This window comes from Rhopalosiphum maidis, chromosome 1 (assembly GCF_003676215.2).
Source record: "Rhopalosiphum maidis isolate BTI-1 chromosome 1, ASM367621v3, whole genome shotgun sequence".
Classification (NCBI taxonomy): domain Eukaryota; kingdom Metazoa; phylum Arthropoda; class Insecta; order Hemiptera; family Aphididae; genus Rhopalosiphum; species Rhopalosiphum maidis.
The window spans coordinates 22,137,512-22,160,069 of NC_040877.1; the positions used below are offsets into that span (position 1 = coordinate 22,137,512).

Below are 22,558 nucleotides of genomic sequence, written 5' to 3' on the forward strand. Positions count from 1 at the left end.
CTATACGTATTTTATTTGAATTCTTTATACATTATAAATTATATTACATTATAAAAATATTAAAAATACTTAGAATAATTATTAAATGTTTCAGAGAAAACGTTACGAGTTAAAAAATACTAAAAGTATAACATTAAAATTCTTTAAATGCATTACATATAACAAAAATGCCTACCTATACACACATAAAATCAAACAAAATATAATGTACATAACTGGTTTTTTTTAGATATCAGTAGGTGTACACAATCGCATTTAGTGCGTAAACAAATTTTACATGTACTTACCGACATTTCGATGCTAGGGTGATCAATGAACACCATTTCAGACTCTTCGCCATCTAATAGTATGGAAACGGTTTTTTCACCAAACTCGTCATCTGCAAACGTAATTGACAATTTACCATAAAAAGGTATAGGTACATTGTGCGTTTCTACTACGTAATAATACATTATTCATTCGATGCTTTTATTAAATCCATTTCGAGACAGAAAATAAAATTTACCGGGGTTTCCATTTCCCATTCCAAAGAACTTCATTATACCATAAAATAACGTAGATACACAATATAAAACCGTCATTCAAAGGCTAACGTGTGCATAGTGGACGTATACCTCCGAGTTTACGTCACTTCAAAAACAATTCAAAAAAAAATAAATAAATACCAATAGTTGGGATAAAGTGGATTGGAACGATTTTATTGGTAACTTGACATCAGCTCGAGTGTTTTTATTAAGCATGTCATCTGCAATAATACAACGGATTTTGTTTGCTTTTAAACGAACATTTGCTATTGTTAAGTTTACTAACAAATAACAATGACCAATATTGTAATGGCTTACGTGACGTTGAAATGTACCTATAATGTAACTAATAAAATGTGCTCTTGTAGTACTATTCTTCTTAAATAGGAAAATAATAAGTATCGTAATATTATTCTAAAGTTTTAAATTATAAAGTATTTGAAAATAATTTGGTGTGATTATCAATTTTTTAGAAGTCGACATATTTAATTAAATTTAACAAATAGTTATGTATAATTATTAATAACAAGGAAAAAATGTAATTCTTATAAAGTTACCAATACTTTTTGAAATAATAAGTGTTCACTATTAAAAATATTACATGACGTTGACTCTACAAAGTCAATTGAAAAATTATAGATATTCTATTGTGCAATTAGATTCAATTACAGTTGTTTTTAGTTTATATTATATTATCTAAATAATAAATAAAAATGTAATTATTAAATCATGCGGTCGGTACTACAGTTTTTTAATTTTTTTTTTTTTTATTGTACATATAAATTATAATATTGAGATTTTTAAGTAACGATTTATTGGTAAAAAAATTATTCCAATCATTGGGTAATGTTTTGTTAGTTAATTGACATAAAATTTAAATTTATTCATTTTTTAGGATTCGAATTCAATTTTGATAATTACGCTATTGTCAAAAATGATTATGTGGTTTTCATTTTATTTTTATTGTTAATAGTAAGTTATTATTATAAAAGAATGTAATGTGAAATTAATTATGATGAATTAACTCAACAAATAATAGACGTCATAATATGATTAGGTACTGTACTAATAATACTATTACTATTAAACACAAAAGCGGCTTTTTGCTGTCTGATATTACGTATAGTGATGGGGTATTGGATCAATAAACTATATATATATATGCAAATCATTGACTTCTAAACAGTGTAAGACTTTAGTTAAGTTAAACTTCAATAGTAAGTACAAGTTAATTTATAGTTGCAACAGAAATTAGCGTTCTTTAATAACATTTTATCTATCCTTGTCGCAATAGATAAAACTAAATAAGAACACATTTATATTATATATTGTACCTTACGTCGTTTCAAATTGAACCCGTTTTTGTCCAACGGTAATTTATTGAAATAAAGTTAGATAACAATCATAACGTGAGTAATCAAATTAAATTAAAACATAAGTCTGAAATTCACTATAATATTCTTCTTACGGCAAAACTTGCATGTTATAGGTAAATATTTTGTATTGCCAACTTGTTATTTGTGAACCCAATTATTAATTCCGTGTAATTATTTTACACGCCAGAGATTACTAAAAGGTTGGATTGGGTTTATTATTATAGTCTTATACTTAATATACTACCGACATAATTTAATTTTCAAAAATGTATTTATTATCATTTGATTATATTATATTCAACCTAATTGTTAGAGCTACTAAAAAAAAACTATCAATTAACCAATTCGAATGTAGTATATTATTAAAATAAATATAGGTACTTTATACAAAATTGTATTGATTTTGATATTTAAATTTATACATTCATATTATTATTTAGGTATAAAAAACGTATCTATTAAGGGTTTTTAAAGGCCTTATAACTTTAAAGACTTATTACACATTCTTAATTATAGTAAAGAAAAAGAAAGATACTAAAGTCTGTATAAATCAGTATCAATTTGTAAAATAAACTAATAGAAAATAATATTATAGTTACATAAATTTTACATAAATATAAGTTATAATCCCCTATGACGAAATTCAAGTAAAAATGTATATTAAATCATTGATAATTTTTTCACCACGACAGCTTAAAAAAACCATCTTAGTTTTTTTGTTTTTTGATTTTTTGAATTTAAAATGTTTCATAAATCATTGTACTTAATAACTTCTATATTAAAACTATTGGTTACCTAACTGTTATGTAGTTGAACAATGTAATTCATGATCCACATATTTTTGGAATCTTGAGAAACTTGATAAATATAACTCCAAAAAATACAGTAATTGTGGAGATAAAAACATTATTTTTATGGGTTTTATCAAATAGATTAATAGTTATAACTATAAATATACCATTATTTTATTTTTAATGCTTTTTATGATTTTCAGCTTGATATTTTTCCTTATAAATAAAGTTCGAGTGTTTATTATTAAATAAAAGAATCATTCTCATCGTTTTAAATCACAAATTTGTATTCTATACTAGATTGACAACTCGTAATAAAACGAATACAAAATAATTAAAGTTTATTTGCTATTTCTTAGTTTAGAAAAATGTTCAAACTTCTAAACTATTTAAGTAGATAACATATCAAAATACCAAAGATCCGTCATTTTATCAGTGTCGATCTTCCTATCGAGGAAATATAGTGAAACAAGATTTATTTTTTGACAAGAACCAAGAGTTACTTATCTAGTGTAGTATAGGAGTATGTATTTTAACTCATAAATAATATAACAAGCATTATTTATTGTCATAATGCACAGACCAAATATGAAAAGTAATTGCAAAATAATAACTCTAGTTTTTTTTAATTATAAACTGTTTTCTTAATACTTTAATAACATTACATTCATAAACATTTGTATACAATTTATTCTCAAGTGCATCTCTACAGGTTAAAAATGAATTATAATAATATATTATATACTTTTCTTTAAGTATTGATACTTGAGTACTTTTTAAAAGTAACTTTTATGATATTTAATTTTAAGACTAGCAAAAAAACAAAACACAGCAAATTAGATTTCACACTATATGAGATTTTAACTTAATGCGGGATTAAAATAATTAATCACTCACCACTCAATATTACAACTATGAATAATGTACCTATATAAATTAATACGTCAATAACCGGATTTAACATTTTCTAACCTTATTTAGTGGCAACATTAATTTGTAAATAGGCTTTTTCAATTATTATTCTAAAAACGATGATACCTTTTAACCTTTGATCATATGTATAATTTTAAGCCTGAACGATTCTCAAAAATACAGTTAATCAAAAAATGAAACTATTGCTAACCTTATAAAATTGTAAGATATAATATTTTTAGAAAAATCAACTGTATAATTTAAATAACTTTTATTAATTAATTGTAACTTGTAAGTATAGTTTTTAATTGATCAGTGTACAAATATCTAGTGAAATGCATACATATACATTATACATTACGCACATTATAGTTAGACAACTACATATATAAAAATAAATAGGTAAGTACTCTTATATTTATATTTTTACGAAAACAAAAATATCAAATTCTTTTGTAATATTTTATTTGTTGAATTATTACTTTTATAATAGTATTAAACGTTGCAGCATGTGTTTTTACCTCATGTTTTTTTTCTTATTTACATTACACGTAGGCTTCAATAATATTTTATCTGATATTTCACCATTGAAATAAAAAAAAAATATGGCACCAAGCATATATTTTACGAACATATTATTTTAATTTTCTAAACCTATGTTTATTATGTACAAACAATATATATATATATACATTTTTCAACATTATGTTTACGATAACCTATTTTAAACTCGCTGATAACTTTATTGTAACTCATAAACCTGTGTGGCTGTGTCTGGTAATTTTCAATTTGTTTTCCTTATACAGGATGGGTCAATGCCCCCAGGGTTTCAGTTTTCTTGTTTAACTATATGATGATTTACCAAGAAAAATATTACAACCCACACTGTGTATACTAATTTAATCTCAATTTATTTATCTTTAAATACACGGACCACAGGAAGTAGTATTAAATCAGATTAATTCTTTCATCGTGGTTTTCTTAAACTACGAAGCAAAAAATATTAATTTTTTTTTCTATTAAAAAAAATTGTCCAATTTAAAAATATATTATATATATAAATAAACTATTTAGTGATCACAAATGGTCATATATGCTGTTTGTATGTTTGTTAGTCATATATATTTATGTATTTTTTTAAAGCAAAAATTATTAATAACTTTATTTTTTTACTTAACATTTGTTTTTCTTTATTAAAATAAGTCTATAAACAAGTCAAATTAGTCTATTAGTTTACGATAGTAAAACTAATTTTAAAGAGCAACTAAACATTTCTACACTATAAAATCAAACAGTATTTAAGGTTTTTAAAAAATGTAAGTTATATTTTGGAAAAAAATCTCATAAAAAAGACACGTGGTGAAACAAATTAGCGATGATTACCATAATTGAACGTTTTTGTTTAAAATAAAATGAACCATACCAGCGACTGTTAAATATATTTTACGCGGCCAAAAAGCAATTACTCTATTAATGTATTAATAAGTACATCAAATATATCTACTTGAATAAAATATACTAAAATTATACATTGACAAATCCATGTCAAAAATAAATTAAGTATTTAGAATTCACTGTGGTATATTATGGATTTAATACTATTTTGAAAATCATCACGCGAAACAAACTGACTTACAGCAGTAATAATATTTCATTTTAATACCATATTTTGACCTTCTATTATTATGTTTATTGAATTTAAAAGTATATATTTTTATTACAGTTCAATTTTGCTTATTATAACGAAAAATAATATTTAACGATCTTAAACATATACACAAAAGCTCAGAAATGTACGATATAAAATATAGATTGTCAAATGGATGACTTTTGTATAGTAATGGGTGACGCCCTAAATATAGACCGAAAACCAATCATAACTTTGGGCAAACATTTGAATTATTTTTGTTCGGTCGTAAGAAATTGTCTTTAGGTAAATGTATCATAAAAACCCCAATGCTCTTACCTAAGGATGCGTCGTACGTGTTCATGTATTCAGATGTCATGAACTGCGAAACTAACGCCGTTTTCCCAACGCCAGACTCGCCAAGAAGTACCACTCTGTACTTGGGTATCTCCTCGGCAACACTAGACTCTCCAGAACTTAGATCGTTATAGCTGCTATTTCCACCACAACACGAACCGTCAAAAGGTGATATTCCGCTTAGATTACTGGGACTATGTCTAAAAAATAAAATCATAATTTGGTTAAAAAATGAAAATGAACAAATTTTTAATGACGAGCAAGTCATTATCGTTGTCAATCGTGCATGCGAAAATTTCGGATACACCTATAAGATATTATACGAGTTTCATAAAATATAATCCTAATAATATATCAAAAAGAAATTGTAGGCGTCTCGGTTACTTATTTTATGCGTATAGCGTATTATCAGTTATCACAATAATCCTTTATCTCCCGCCGAAATACGAGAGACACCCCATGGGAATGTTACATCTATACACCATATAACATTATATAAAATACATATATACACACGCCGCGTGTTGCGATTACGACGGTGCGGTTGAACGAAATTGATTGATGTATGTTGATACCCGCATATTACGTTTTTTCTCTGTGCTGGTTATATCTTCCGTTAATTAAGATTATGTCAATACAGTAATTAAATTACTTCTATGCACATTGTTGACCGACATAACAATTTGCATTTTTATGCATTTTACAAAAACACTATAATTGTTGACTGTTGTCATTAAATATGCTAAAAGTAGGTAATAAGCCGTTTTGACGCATCACCAAGACTTAAGAGTTATTGATAAAAATTAATTTCGATCTTATATTGCTTTATGACCTTTGTGAATACCACATTATACACACATATATTAATCTATTAAGTGTCAACAGTCAATAATATATCATAATATGACAAATAGGAAATTGTTTATGTGTAATTATAGTTTCCAGTGGGTAATGATATTACATTTTATAAAATAATAATTTATTTAATTATATGCGTTCCACTGGTATATACGTAAAATAATTTAAACTTATTAATTAAATTAAAAAATAATCAATTATTTAATACGTTATGTGTATTAAATAAACGATACAACTAACAATAAAAACAAATTTATTCATTTACGTGTAAATATAATATATAGAAATGTAAAATATTTTCATTTTTGATTCGAGTAGCTCTTCGATAAATTTACATTACAAAAGTATTACCTTTTAAAATATTATGATATGGTGGCTATTAAAATCAGTCAAAAAATAGCAAAAACATTTAAGTGAACAAATCAACAAAATAAATCTTTAAGATAGATTGAATTTTAGAAAACAGATTATCTAAAATAAATTAATCATTTTCTTTTACGTATTATAATGAGTATTTATATTATCATTGTAACAATAAACAAAACTTAAAAGTTTAAAATTATTTCTGATAAATAAATTTTAAAATATTCAACTAGGTAACACTATTTGGCCCCATCTTTGGTATAGTATTAAAAACACCACTATGAATATTGTAGGTAATATGAATTATAATTTCTACTAAGAAATCAATGATATAATTTTCATAACTCAAATATAATATGTACTATGTAGTATTAAAAAATTAAAATTTTAAATACATTATTTTATTGTCAATAACGTTTACTTTTCAAACTGAATTTGATAGTATTTTTTAAAATTTAACAATTAATTTAAAATAACATGTACTAATGTGGAATTATAGAAGTTTGAATATGGATAATTACTCAATAGTATACTATTTTTAATCAAAACTGGAATATATCAAACATCAGTAAGCCTTTTTTTTTATAAGACTGTATATATACAAATATTATAGTAGATACATATTGTTATCAACTTTTCATTCAATCTCTATAATACAATTAAAATTCTATACTAATTTTTTTTAAAAACAACCTGAAACACATTTGAAAAATGTATAGTATTATATAATAAGTTATTATGTCATATTTAGACCTAAGCAATATGATTTAAATTACTATTACAATAATAATGTATTCAATTAGATATTAATTAAAGTAAAAATATAATAAATATATTATTATATGCGTATAACGAATATTATTTTGTATGTATGAGTATATAATATATATAATTAACTATGAGCGATAACTGTTATAAGTATATAAAAATATAACTAATATTATTACTATTAAATTAAATACAATAATAATAAAAATAAATATCCTTTTCAATTGTAGGTAGGCTCTATAATAGGTCTGAATACATCTGAATAGAGCTTAGTTACTAATTGTTCTAAAACTTTCTTATATTTACCTATCAAGACTTCTTGAATCTTCAAGTTTTTCCGTGGTGCTTTTAGTTTATTCTAGGTATGAGATAAATTTGTTTTATGAAATTATAAAATTAACTACAAAGTTTGACTTTGTATTGTTTTTTTTATGTATCATTAAATCTAGTATTATACTAATGCTCGTTTTATATTTTATTAGTTTCGGTTAATACCGTGTTTAAATTACTGTTTTAGAAAAATATTTACCAGAATAAATAATTTTTACTTATAAGAAGTCTCTTTGTCAGTTAACATATTAATAATCAACCTTATTTTCGAAAATCATAAAATTAGAGACTTGATTACATTTAGATTTTTTTTATTTTTTATTTAAAATATTTGCAGCTATATTGACCATTTGGGTGGTATCCTTAAGGTTTAATTACATAATATGTATAAACATCTAAATGTAACAATTAACGAACTATAGTTAAAAAAACTAGTTCAAATTTAAATACTATATAATACATTGAGGAAATTTATATATTGTTGAGTAAATTTACGACGATGATGAATTTGTTGGAGGCGGAAATATAGTTGAGGTTCTATTTGTGTAATGAAGCGAGTGATTCAGGAAGCATCTATCTAGATTTTATATTGTACAAAGAATTAAAAATCAGTAGGTGTCTGTGTATCGCAGGCTCACGGCAATCGTTACATTTAATATTTGAGTGCGATGCGGGTGAATCACCTATATGTTTTTAAACTACATAGTATAAATTTTATTTTAAAATACCCAAACTATCAATTAATTGTCGTATTTGTTAATACATATGTACCTAAGTCACCTATTAAACAATATTATTAATTTATTAATTGTCAATTATTATTAATTTTAAATTAGTTTTATTATTTTTAATATTTTTTGATACTATATTATGAGGTATTTAACAAAAAATGATTGGCTTCTATAATATACTTTTAATATGATTTATTTAAAGCATTTTTATTATACAATTTTACAGTTTATATTTTTTTTAATAATTATATTTTAAAACAATTTTAACTTATTTAAGCTTTTGGAGTTATTTTTTATTTATTTTTTTGAACTAATACAAATTATTTTATTTACTTATTGTAATAAATTCTATCATTGATGTTCTAATATAATAATTAACATATTACAAGTATATCAGTTTATTTGCAAATTTTTTGTTTTTACTTATTTTAAATCAAAGTTACTTCCACTATATCTCTTCATGCATCCTTTTTTTGTAGTTTGTTCACTGTTCTCTATCTCTTATTTCTAGAATATTAAGGTCTTCTCTGACTCAGCACCCCACCGTTTCTTGGTTGTCCTTTCGAAATTTTTTTGTCTAGCTTGACACATTGGTGGACCTCCATTTTCCAAACAATGTATTTGACATAGCTTATCCGCCTTATCCTTCATATTTTGATAATTTCTATTATATGAATAGCTAATAAAAGGTCCTTAGCTCTGCAATTATTCGTCAATAATAATTTGATGTATATTCATTGATAACATTATATATATTATGTTACGTAGGATTTTTTTCTTTTAAATGTTTTTAATTTATTTTTAACCAACATTGTTGGATGCCTACGTTCCACATGTATACAATACTAGTGAGTACTTTATATAGTCTTATTTTCATTATTTTGGATAGCTACTTTAACATAAATAATGGCACTAGTGAAAAATAGCCCTTATTTTATGCCGTTAATCTCTTCGAAGCTATTTGTTTGTTTGTTTGTTTGTTGATTAATAAAAACTCCAAGGTATTTACAATTTGATACTCTTTCAAAGGTAAAGTCCCCAACTTCCTGAGAATTTTGTAAATACATGCTTTCTTCAATATATTATTAAGTATTTGATCTTATGCTAGTTCACTTGCGAGCCAATCATTTTGTCCACATTTTATTTGCTTTTCAGCTATTTATCGTTAAATATTCTTAGTTTCTCTTAAATTTGAAAATATGACCATAAAATAGTTTTTTTTAACTATAACACCGTTAAAAAAAAAATAAAATAGTTAAAAATAGTTAACCGCAAAATCGTATGAAATCATAATAATCGAAATCCAGTAACGAAAGTTGTTATAAAAGCCAATGAAAATAATTTCAGGTTCTGGTCTTGGTAATATATTAATAATGGTTGACCGTATATTATTATTCGTTTATACTAGGCATATGTATCTAAATATTTCAGAAATTGTTTTGGTGCAACCAAAATACAATATACAACATATTAATAATGTGCCGACATTATGAAATATATAATAGGGTATAAAAAAATATATAAATACGTAATATAATATGTTTATATCTTGTGAAAATATTTAATTACTACAGTTCATACGCAACTATGCTTAACGGTGGTGTATAATTTTAATTACACGAATAAAAACTGTGATGTTGCGCTACAGTTCCTGTAAACCGGCAAGTTTATTATGTCGGATTTGACACAGGATTTTAACTTTTAATTAAATATATTCAGTCATATGCATACATATTAATACTAATTACGAATACACTCGCTTGCTCCAACTATCAATCAAACCTAAGACGTAATAATTTAGTGGTAGGAGAGCTGGCAGTAAATTGATGCGATCGCTTTAACTGCCAGAATTGGTTTAAGGGAAAAATGTCCGATGTTTATCGTCCAAAGCAAAACTGCAAAAAAAAAAGTAGAATACAAGAAAAAGGAGTTTTAGAAAGAGCTTAATGTTGCACGTTTCCATTTCATCTAATAAAACAAATTGCGTTGTTCAATCTATTAGAAAGAATTTCAGTAACATAATGAAGACATTTCTTCAACATTAACACGCAAATTAATAAAGCAATACTCGACTGATGCAATATTCACATAAGTTTTAAATAATTCGACATAGAATTATAAAAAAAAAAAACATTTTAATTAAAAAAAAAACATAAGTTAAAATATTATATAAATAGAATAACATTTACCAATGATAAGTATATAAGTACTCGTGTGGGTAAAAAATTGAATAATTCGTAAAAAACTGTTTAATTAAAATAATTGATAATAAGTTATGAAGTTAAACAGTAAACAAATAATAAGTTATTGTTAATAATAATAATATTACCTATATTATGTACAATTGTATAATTACTAAATGTTATCAGTATATTAATAATATACTTTTATCAATTATGTAATTTTAAAATAATCGTTCGTCGTTTATTTTAATTGCATCATTATTTTTTTCTCGTAACATGTTCAAAATTATATTTTTATTGTTGTATTATTTTTATTTGTGTTTATATTTTGATATTATAAACAAAAATATTTTTTAAAGTATCAAAAAATATAATATATATTTTAACTTATGTATTGGTTTAGAATAGGTAAGTGTATTAATAATATTTTTTATTGTTATTATTATTCATGATACAGCTTAAACAACTAAGGTCATTTAGTATTTTAACTTACAACTTACAAGAATAAAAATGCAATAGTTTATCTAGATCGAGTTGTATATATCAATGTATTTGAGAAACAAAATTATTTTTACGAAACGGCTTGACCATAAAAAGTTCTCTATAGGGTTTTCACACTGATAGTTGCTCTCTTCGTATAAAATAGCTATATGAATAATATTTTATTATTAAATTGCCATAAAATAAATGATTCACAGTCAATAAATGTTATAAATTATAAGATTTTTTTTATTGTTTAATATCACCAAGCCTGAAAATTGAAAAATTCAATATGAATTCAAATTCGGCTAATAAAATTTTCTAATTCAAGAATTATGTATTTTGAATTCCATTATTCCTTTAAATACGTAGTATGAATGTTCAATGTATCTAACTCAAATAAAAGTAATATTTTGAGATAAAAAGTCTTATGTATTGAGATTATTATTCTTTGAGGATAAAAATATTCCACTAATATAAAAACAAAAAATATATTAAAAATTATTATAAAAATTAGTAGGTACGTTATTAAAAATTGTATACCTACGATAATAATATGGTATGTTATATAATAATTATAAGAAATTCCTTATTTATTATTCTTGACATTTCCAGAATCCCCCGCATAACATACTAGTCATAAATAGTATTAACAGTATAGCTAAAAAAGATTCTTTACCAAACCATTCACTTTAAAAAAGTTATAAGTATCTCAATTTAAATACAGCACTAACCCTTTTAATAAGATTCTACATTATATTATAGAACCATATCAAAATAAAATAATTAATTCACCCTATGACTTGTACGTTTCATAAATTTATGATCAATATCTTAACTGACATATAGGTAGAAACATTTCGTTTTCTGAACCATGAGTCATGAGAAGTAATGTATAGGATTATCATTCAGTATCATTATAATAAATTTTGAATACTGCCGAAAACCACAATAAAAGCAATAACGTTAGAGGCACACAAAATTATAATACTAATTATAAAATCACATTAAGTAGTATCAAATTTCCAATTGTGTTTGTTTAATCTATATAATATAGAATATTTATAACAAAAAAATGTTTCTATTATAAAAACACAAATATTAAACAAGAATAATAATTTAACAATTATATACGTTCTATGATATATTTATAATAATACTTATTTATTAATTATATAATATTAAATTCTTTTTACCTGCAGTAAAAAATAAAACCCGGTATTAAAAACTGGATCCGAAAAAACAAATAGTCTATCAATGAAAAAAATATATGGGTTTTTATTGTAATAGGATTGTCAATGGTTACATCTTACATGGAAACAAACCATTATTATTTCCGACGATACCAAACGATATGCAACGTTGCGTATGAAAAAAATTCTGTGACCTCGTTGAGCCTCGCTTCCCTATTCAACCACGAGTTTTCCTACTTAAATCTATCGATAATAAAGCATTTCCGGAGCATCTAAAGTTATTAGCATTTTTTCATAAATGATTTTAAGTTTTGATTCTTGAAATTATAATATAATATTTAATTTATATTAAAAAAAAAAAAAATGGGATTTGATAATATCTACGGTATTTTTTTTTAATTTTCCTCCGATACTATTTTAAAATATATATCATAATAATTGAATCCCTAAAGTATTATAATTAATCATTATAGTTTTACCCCACCAATAAAGACAATTATCTTAATAATTAATAACTATTAGATTATTATTACTACCAAATCATAATTTAAAATATATATATAGATAAATATAGATATAATATTCACTTGCTAGTTGTTGAATTGACGCTGGTATTGCTTCTGGATCTTCTGTTTATAATACTATCTCCACAATTTACCACACCTCCTTTATTAGTTATACTAAAAGTACGAAGTCGATACAACTCGTCCCCAGATCGAGGATTATATGGTTTTTCTGGAAGACTGCAAACACGAGGCCTTACGTGATCCGGAACTGAAATAAATAATTATTTATCACTATATTACAATTATGTCATCATAATTCAAGATTGAAATAAATAGATACACCAATGATCAATGTAACAACCACATTGATCTTCTATAATATAGTAATATTTATTTCTGGTACTACACCGATATTTTTTTTATTCCATTATCTAATGTACTCAGCAAAATCCATGTACGTTAGTTAGCTATAAAATAAAGAGGAAAAAATGTGCTGACGTATGATGTTCATAAATAACTTAAATGTGTGTTTAAATTGTATTTCGTCTTACTGTCAAAGCTAAATAAGAAATAGTTAGACTATCTCAAAGGATTATTTTAAAAGTATATTTTTAAGAAAAAAAATGAATTTTACGTATTTAACATTCACTAGTGTAAGGTATTTTTAGTGGCTTAGTGCTGTATATAATATTAAAAGTTTAAAAGAATTGTTATTTTGTATTAATCGTAAAAATTAAACAAATTAAATATTTTAAAGAAGATAATTAATTTTCTTTTTAAATTTTTTTTCAGTAGCGTTAAGTGATTCAATATGTTTTGACGTAAGGGTTCTGCCGTCTAATTATTCTGGTATCTATGCATTTAAGTCGTACCTATAACGAGATAAATAATTCTCTTAAAACGTTCATTAAATCCATTTTATCATCAAAATTTGTTCAACAATTAAATTATCTTATAAAATGATGTTAAAAAATATAAATAAATAATAAGAAGAAAATATTTTTGTAAACTTTTTTCAAGATTTCGTTTATTACTACACTTATTAATTTTAGAATAATTGTACTATTTTTAGTATTGTTTTGTGTTTAAAGAAATGTTTCTTGCCGCTCAGTAAACAACAAACGCAGCATAATATGATAAGAATGGTAGATATGTAGTCCACAGTTTAAGCTAAATAATAATATACGAATGTTTAAACAAAAACAAAAGCTAATTCCTCCAAGTATAGTTATTATAAATTGTATAATAGCTCTGCGAATAAGGTGCATATAAATAATATGCTATGCTTCTTACTATTTTTGTTTAATATATTTATACAATAAGCAATTCCTAGCTTGCACTATCTAGTTATGATAAATAGGACTCTCTATTACATAGTATTACTGGTACCCTTATCCTATTGCCTAAACTGAAAATTCTAAAACTGACTATCGCCCATATTGTCATTTTAGTTGGTATAAATTTTTGAAACACGTAATTTTAACTATGTTAAAATAATGTATAGATCCTGAAATTAATTTAATTTTGACTATATTATGGTAAACAATTTTAGTAGAAATAATCCATATTAATAATAATCGGATTTTAGATTAGAACTATTATTTGTTCGTAAATATTGTTCTACAACATATTTACGCTTTAATGAAATCAGGGTAAATCGGACAGTCCATAAGAATAACAACCAATTAAAGTATATTTGCTTAATTTTCCTTTATCAATATTTGCATATTTTTAAATTATATTTTTTTATTCATCAACGAATTTTTGCAATTTGACAAAAAAAAACCTAGGTACCTAAGTAAAATTTATCTTCAATGTTTAAAATATAAAAACATTTTTTTCGGCGTATGTGTAAATTGTAAATAATATTATAATAATAATATATTTATAACATGAATATAAACTACACTACGACTCACAAGTCATGAGTCATAGCGACCTACATACATAATGTATCTCTGAGTAAATAATTATTATCAGTGTGAATAAAACTCTATGATTTACATGACAGAACATATTTTACAAGTTTATCGGATATAATATTGTCAATATACGTAGGAACATAGGTACATATTAATGTTTTTTTCTTTTTCAGATCTAGTAGAAATGTACGCACTATGCATCTATTAAATTAAAGAGGACTCGTGTATTAGCTGCGTGTCCTGGCACTCAAATTTACGAGCTTTCAGATAACAGACTATGTGAGTTTCATAAATTATATTTAACTTGCAACAACAACTTAAAATCATTTTGAGTATGTGTTTAAACGATTTAATAGTTTAATACAGTAAAAACTTTTTCTCTAATTGTAAGTTTCTTAAATGTATACACAAATATGTACGTTCATTGTTTAGGGATGATGAAATAATAAAGTAATAAAATCATGTGAACTAAAACCAGTAGGTATTAATACTCAAAAGTAAAATGTTATTATTTTTTCTTACGTTGTAAATGTGTTGACTTCAAAAATTACTTTTACGAGGGAAAATTCATGAAACTTTTTTGATTTGACTTGAGAGTTACTTTTCATAAACATTAGAGGTGACCAAATATAAATTAACAGGTTTTATATATTTACAACTTAATTAAAGGTGATTTGTAACGTACATCATATAAATATTGTGATACACAGACATGATGTTATTATTATCATTCAAACGGATCTTCATATAATATAATGTATAATAGATTATAACTATTTCTACCACTTTGTGCTGTAGATAATAAACTATTTATAAACGTTTACACGATATCGAATAATACATTTATACTAGACAAGCACCAATCATTAATGACTAACGTCATTCAATTAAAATATATTATCTTCAAAATAGGATTTGTTGACATTATATAGTTATTAAATACAATTATAATAATATGTTATATTATGTAATTTTCCAATTTACGAGTACAAAGGTAATTACACAAATAAAGTTTAACCTATTCTCATATTATATTAACTATAAATGATTAAAATGTAAATGTAAAATGCTTTTTAAAACTTCAACTAGTAAGTAAAAGATACTGATAATAAATATATTATACTTAAAGATAAATAACAAATTTAAACATTCTGACTCAATAATCAAATTTCATAAAATTATTATGTAGATTTTGTATTCAACGTTTATAAATACGCATAATATATTATATAAAATACTAAATAAGTTGAAAAATAGTTTTATAAACTAAAAATAAATACTTTAATAATAACGTTCTTTAAGATTATGAATATATTTATTCTAACGAATTTTGGTTGATTTCATAAATAATTTTTATGAAAAACAGGTGACGTTAGAATAAAATTATAACTTTAAAATTAGAATAAAATTAGCATCGTTTAAGTCTTGATAAGTTTACTTTTAAAACAATTATAAACTAATGACTATGATATGCACAGCACACCTACATAATATTATTATTTATATTAGTTAAATTTTAAAATTTAACAAATTAATCTAATTTCCCATTTTTTTTTTTTAATATGATTTATAAAAACAAAATTATGTAAAATAACACTTAAATAATCAAACCAAAATGCTTATTCAAAATATAATATATTATTCATAAGTTTGATACCTCAAATACATTTTTAGAAATCAAAAAGACAGCGAAGGAAATTGTTTTTGAACAATAATGTACAATTTTAAGTCATGGAACATTAAGCTCAAACAATACTCATCCAAATAGTATGCGATGAACCATAATATTACAAAATGTATAAGTACTTTACCAAAAGCAAAAAGTTTTGAATTATATACATATTTTTCTCAATCGTATAGTTTATATCATCACGTATAAATATTTTTATTTAACAAAATACTTTAAATATAGGTACATCGAATAAAATATAATTGACTGATTTTTTTTCTTAAGGTAAATAAAATATCAGGACAAATTCTTGGACATAATAACTCAAGTGGGATTTTCTTTTATATTTTTGCTTATTTTACTTGTCGGGTGGTCTCTACAAGCGACTACCATGATTCATATTTGTACAACAAAAGAAAACGGACCTTCGAAACGTAAACGTTTATTACTCGTCATCCCGAGGTTTTGTATTTTCGTTCACGAAAATAGTCTACAGGTGTTGTGGTTACATTGGATTCCATAAAAAAACTACACAAAACTCTCGGAGAAAAAGATAAAGAGATCCGCTAAAAAAACAGCTCTTGAAGTACTGAGTTTTTCTTCATAAAACTAAAATCAATATTAGCTTAACCCTATACCACAGCGGTTTAATATAATATGTATTATTGTGGTTGAATTAAAAACTGCAATTCAAAATATTTTTTGCTTTTAAGTACTTTTTAAGTTGTGGTAATTATTAAATATGTTATTAAGTTACTATTGAAATTGAGAAATTCTTAAATTATTGTTGGTCTTCAATAATCTGAAAATAAACTCAGTACCTACTTGTGAATATGATACAAATTTGTGTGTTAAATTATATGATATAGAGTATAGACACACTAAAATAAATATAAAATATAACACACATTTAGAACGATAATTAAAACGGTCACGACAATACTGACCGACTAAATACAGTGTAGATATACGAAATAAATAGTATACGTACAGCATGTGTGCATACATAATTGTAAACCTACGCCCATAATTCCATTATCACAAATATTATTATGCATATTGAACATAATCGTATATTATGCAAAAAGTATGCAGCCATAAAAATATTGGTAGGGATGAAATAATTTAACGATAGTGACCTATTATCCTGTCATTTAATTACCATTGTTCTTCCAAAGGCCTAAATAACACACAAAGACAACAATTTCCATTTTGAATACTATAATACATTCATGCTTTGATAGTATTATATTCACTATTATTTGAACGAGCTAAATAGTACTGTACCTACTTACAAAACCTAGCTATTTGATGACATCGCTTAAATACCGTTGATTTATTATTATAATTAATAACCAATGTTTCATTATAGTATAATAATAATAATATGTTTATTGACGCCCGATTAAGGTTTATAAAGTCTACATATTGATTATCATATCATGGAATTCACATAAAAATGTATAATACACAAATTATTTAATATCACAAAATGATTAGTTTTTTTAAACAAAAACTGATTAAATATTATGATGAGAAAAACTTAATAATCAAAATTTAAATACAGATGCCAAAGTTAAGATTTATTATTAAAATTGAACTCAAAATTACTAAGGCCTGAAGAATATAGCTATTAGGTTCATTAATATTTAAAACTATAGCATTGCGTGTCGAATAACTCATTTTAGGCAATCTTAGACCTGGTGTAATTATACAGCATATAAATATGTAATACGTATATAAACTTGTTATAAATTATATAAGTTAAAATTAAGGTTTAGTGTAATAGTGTAGGTACGTATATTACTTATTAGTAATAAATAATTACCTTAGTAATAAGTAATATAAGTACCTAAGTAATACACACGGAATAAAATCATTTTCTGTTAAACATCAAAATGCATTAGTGCTTTCTTCTGTATAAATACATACGATGAATAAAAGTCCATCAAATATAATGTTTCTTTTCTGATATTTTAATGATTAACTTTTAACAATAAAAATAAATTCATTACGCGCAATACCAAAAGTTTGTACTAACGTGTATTTGATAAATGCATAGGTATATAGGAAAAAGGAATAACGGGAAATTATATTAAATAAACTCCTATAAAAGCAACAGTGAAACATTAAAAGGGTAGATGGACATGTGATGTGATATTAATTATTAACCCTTAACACTGACATAATATACATAGAGTGCAAACTATCGAGAAATAATACTAAAGCAAGTTTACCAACGCAGATAGATCTATTTTACGTATTTACGTGTATATGCACAGCTAAAAAAAAATCGTGAAATTGTGGTAGTAATGGTAATAATACAAACCTATACTTAGTATTTTTTCAGTAACCATACATCGTTTTGTCACCAATATTTAACGTACAGCGTACCTAAACAATTTTAATTTAGTTGATAGCTTTTTTATCCGTCCCGAAAATGTTTAGGTATATAAATTATATAATAAACTGTACAACACATATGAACACGGACAACCCATTCGCAAAACATACAAATATACAATACACAAACGCATGAAAGTATTTGTCATAAGCCACATTGTATTGCATTACTGCAACGGGAGTGGTTATTATTGTACATAATATATAATTTATGATTCTCCCGGTACAATAAGTAAGCAATTGTTATAATAAAGATAATACTTATAATACTTATATTATTATATTAAATAATTGTTCATTGTCAGTTTAGATGGCTCAATAAAATTGACGAAAAAATTTGTATGCATTTAAAATAAAATTATTTTAACTTTAACGGGTGAATGGTTATGAATTGTTTATCCGAAATTCGCGAGTATGTTGACTAATAATTTTTACGATACTCATAGGTCGATAGTGATGCAAAGAGGTCTGAAAAGGCATCAACGTTATCGCTAAAAATGTATGACTAATAACAAGTAGTTGATTTAACAGTAAGAATTTATTCTAAGAGGACACCATAATATACACTCTGACTTTGTAAATAATTTGCAAGTGATTTCATGTCAGTAACACTATTGATTTGTAGCGTGGTTACAAAATTATCTATTTAAAAAAATATACACATTTATATTTGTGTGAACCAAATGTGAAACAGTAAGTGTTTATAATATAAAACAGCATTTTAAATGCCATTTTTATCATAAGACATAAATAAATGAGCACTTTTTATCTCAGATATCTCTTAATAATAGTTATGTAATTGCATATTTTTAAAAAAAAATTAAAAAGATAACCCATATTGATAAAAACATTACTAAATTACACTTTGATTTAAGAGAATATTTTATGTTAATGAAAATGTGGTCATTTTAATATAGTTAAGTGATGGTATTGATTTACGCGCATCAAAATGTACACTAAATTATTTATGCAAGTACGAACACGTCCAAGTATACTAGACCGTGCGTTTAACGTATTATATTAATCAAACCACGTCCAGAGTTTACGCCTAAAGGGTTTAACGTTACGTAAGGTTCACTCCTGCAAGTATATAGTAAATATTTAACACTAAGTTCAGAATTTCTATAAAACCAATAGCTCCTAACTAGTTTGGTTAACACGCGACTTACAAAATTTTAACCAGATGCCCACAATAACGAGCACAAAATAGTTTAGATAGTAAACGATTTCATATTAATTTACCACAAACTAGACGACCACGATGACAGACACGGAATAGATTCGACGTACTATTAAGTCAATATCGATCACACTAAGTAGAACAGTTAGCTTCAAAAATAAACAAACACTTGCTCATCGCTGTCCTCTTGTAGAGCTATCCTCTTTTCTCGTCAACTGTATTCTATATAATATTTAGGTTATCCCTTTACTGATATTTTAACGTCTCTTAAATTATAATTCACTTCTCATTATTATCATCAAATACAAATAATTTTTCCTTTATTCAATCATTATACCTTCATATATTTAACCACTTAATGTTTAAATAATTGTGAACTTTACAATAATATAAATAAAAAGAGGCAAATTAAAAACTAAAATAAACCAGCATATTTAAATAAAAACACAAATTACGTAGCTTGGAATTATGCATTAATGGCCATGTATACTAATACACCGGCTGACCGAAACGATCTCATACAAATATACGCCACTCGAGTCGAATGTTGTTTTTTAAACAATGCTACATTTTTATGTATTTTTTTCGTTTGCCTCATGATATTATTTTAAATAATACTTATATCTCTAATGCCATATGTACTTATACGACAGGTTGGGTCATCATGTTTTTCTGTAAAATTATCGTATGACATGTATATATCGTGAGAAAACGGAATGATTCACTCTATACCTATATAACGTATAAATATATTCTTCACAGGAGGAAACTGGGGAAATGGTCAGAGAGATGCAATTATAATATTATTACGGTTAGCACAATTAATACGGTCGAAAAGCTTACAACGCGTATCATAGAAACCCGCCGTAAATTATCTCGACTTAAAGGGAGTCGGTTAAAAGAAGCGAGCACGATACGATCGGTGGGAAACTATTTCCGGTCCTATGAATTTCCACTGACTTAAATGCGCAGTAAAGTTGGAAACATGATGGTCAAAATACGTGCGTAGATAGGATGCTGCTTATATGATGATTAATAAAACGCACAGCCGATATATCACAACTACAATACCAATTTTGACTGCGAGAAATTTTTTTGTTCATATTTTTATAAGTGGCATATAAATACATTTTGTTTGTCTACATTATCAGCATTTCTGTTACAAAAAGACACGTTATTGTCCAAATAAACCGATTTTGAGACGAGACATATAGTAGATGCTATAGAGGAAAGTCCTCGTCTCTCTCTCTTTCTCTCTTTCAACAACAGCAGCAATAATAGCAACAATACAGCAATAGTAAATCACGAAAATTTTCAAAATTGATTTAACCGCACTTCAAATGCAGTTGGCAGTGGCTACATGATGATCTATATTCTATAGTGCAATGTTTGTTTATGTGTATGTGTCACAATCATATTTCTAAAATTTGGTACGCAGGTAATTTCATATCTAAGAATGTGCGCCACAAAACCAATTTTTTTAATTTGGTATTTTAAAAAGGAGCTCATACAAGGAATTATTGTTGACTCACGAAAAACGCATTTTTTTTTTTGTTTATATAGGATTACGTTAGTTACAGAAAATAAAATAGGTTTTTTAATTGTTTTTATTTTTTAGAACTGTGTATTTTATTTTTTCAAAACTACTCAAATTATTGCATTAAAATAAGTTTATATTTAACGGACTTTAAGACAAAGCAAATCCACTGGCATTATTTAATTTGTCAAGAACAGCGCCGTGCTAGCATCAACTAGCATATAATACATTATACACTATACACTATATATACAAACTTAAGTCTCATACTTATAGTTGTATTTTATATATATAGATATATACCTATGTATATTATATACCTAGACAGCCTATGTTTTTTAGGGTATGTATAATAATAATAATAGTTATGATAATGATGATAATATTAATAATAATAACAGTAATATAAACCACGTTGTCTAATGTCACGGCGATGTTTAATGTGTATCGATTACACGGCAGCGTATATAAATAATATTTAATAATATATGTAAGCGACGGTGGCTGTAACATTCCGTCAAATCTCCCTTGTTGAGAGCGGACGCGGTAACGGGTAAAAACACATTAATGAATATTCATTGCGGTCGTAAAGCGTTCGTCGTCGTCGTTGTCCTTACTTTATACTTACCGCGACCGCTCGTCGTTCGTATACCGCAAAAGATATATATATATGCAATGAAGTGCGTGCAATATAAACACCGGTACGTAATATATATATATATATATATATATCGCATATTATATACCACGGTCGCCGGTGACGTGAACACTCAACGGAAGCGCACTACGGAATTCAGGGAATGGTCTTACGAATATTATACGTATAGAACACTATAATGCACGCGCGA

General features: G+C 25.2%; 1 protein-coding gene across 1 annotated transcript in view; it reads right to left on the minus strand.

The window, feature by feature from the left end:
- LOC113547886 (myosin-G heavy chain) overlaps window positions 1-22,558 on the minus strand; it is a 79,162-nt gene that overhangs the window by 39,471 nt on the left and 17,133 nt on the right. Inside the window, exons 3-5 of the mRNA XM_026948455.1 lie at window positions 13,081-13,267; window positions 5,570-5,787; window positions 288-379 (exon numbers count right to left, since the gene is read on the minus strand). Coding sequence (XP_026804256.1) covers window positions 288-379; window positions 5,570-5,787; window positions 13,081-13,267 — 497 coding nt within the window. The remainder of the gene's footprint in view (window positions 1-287; window positions 380-5,569; window positions 5,788-13,080; window positions 13,268-22,558) is intronic.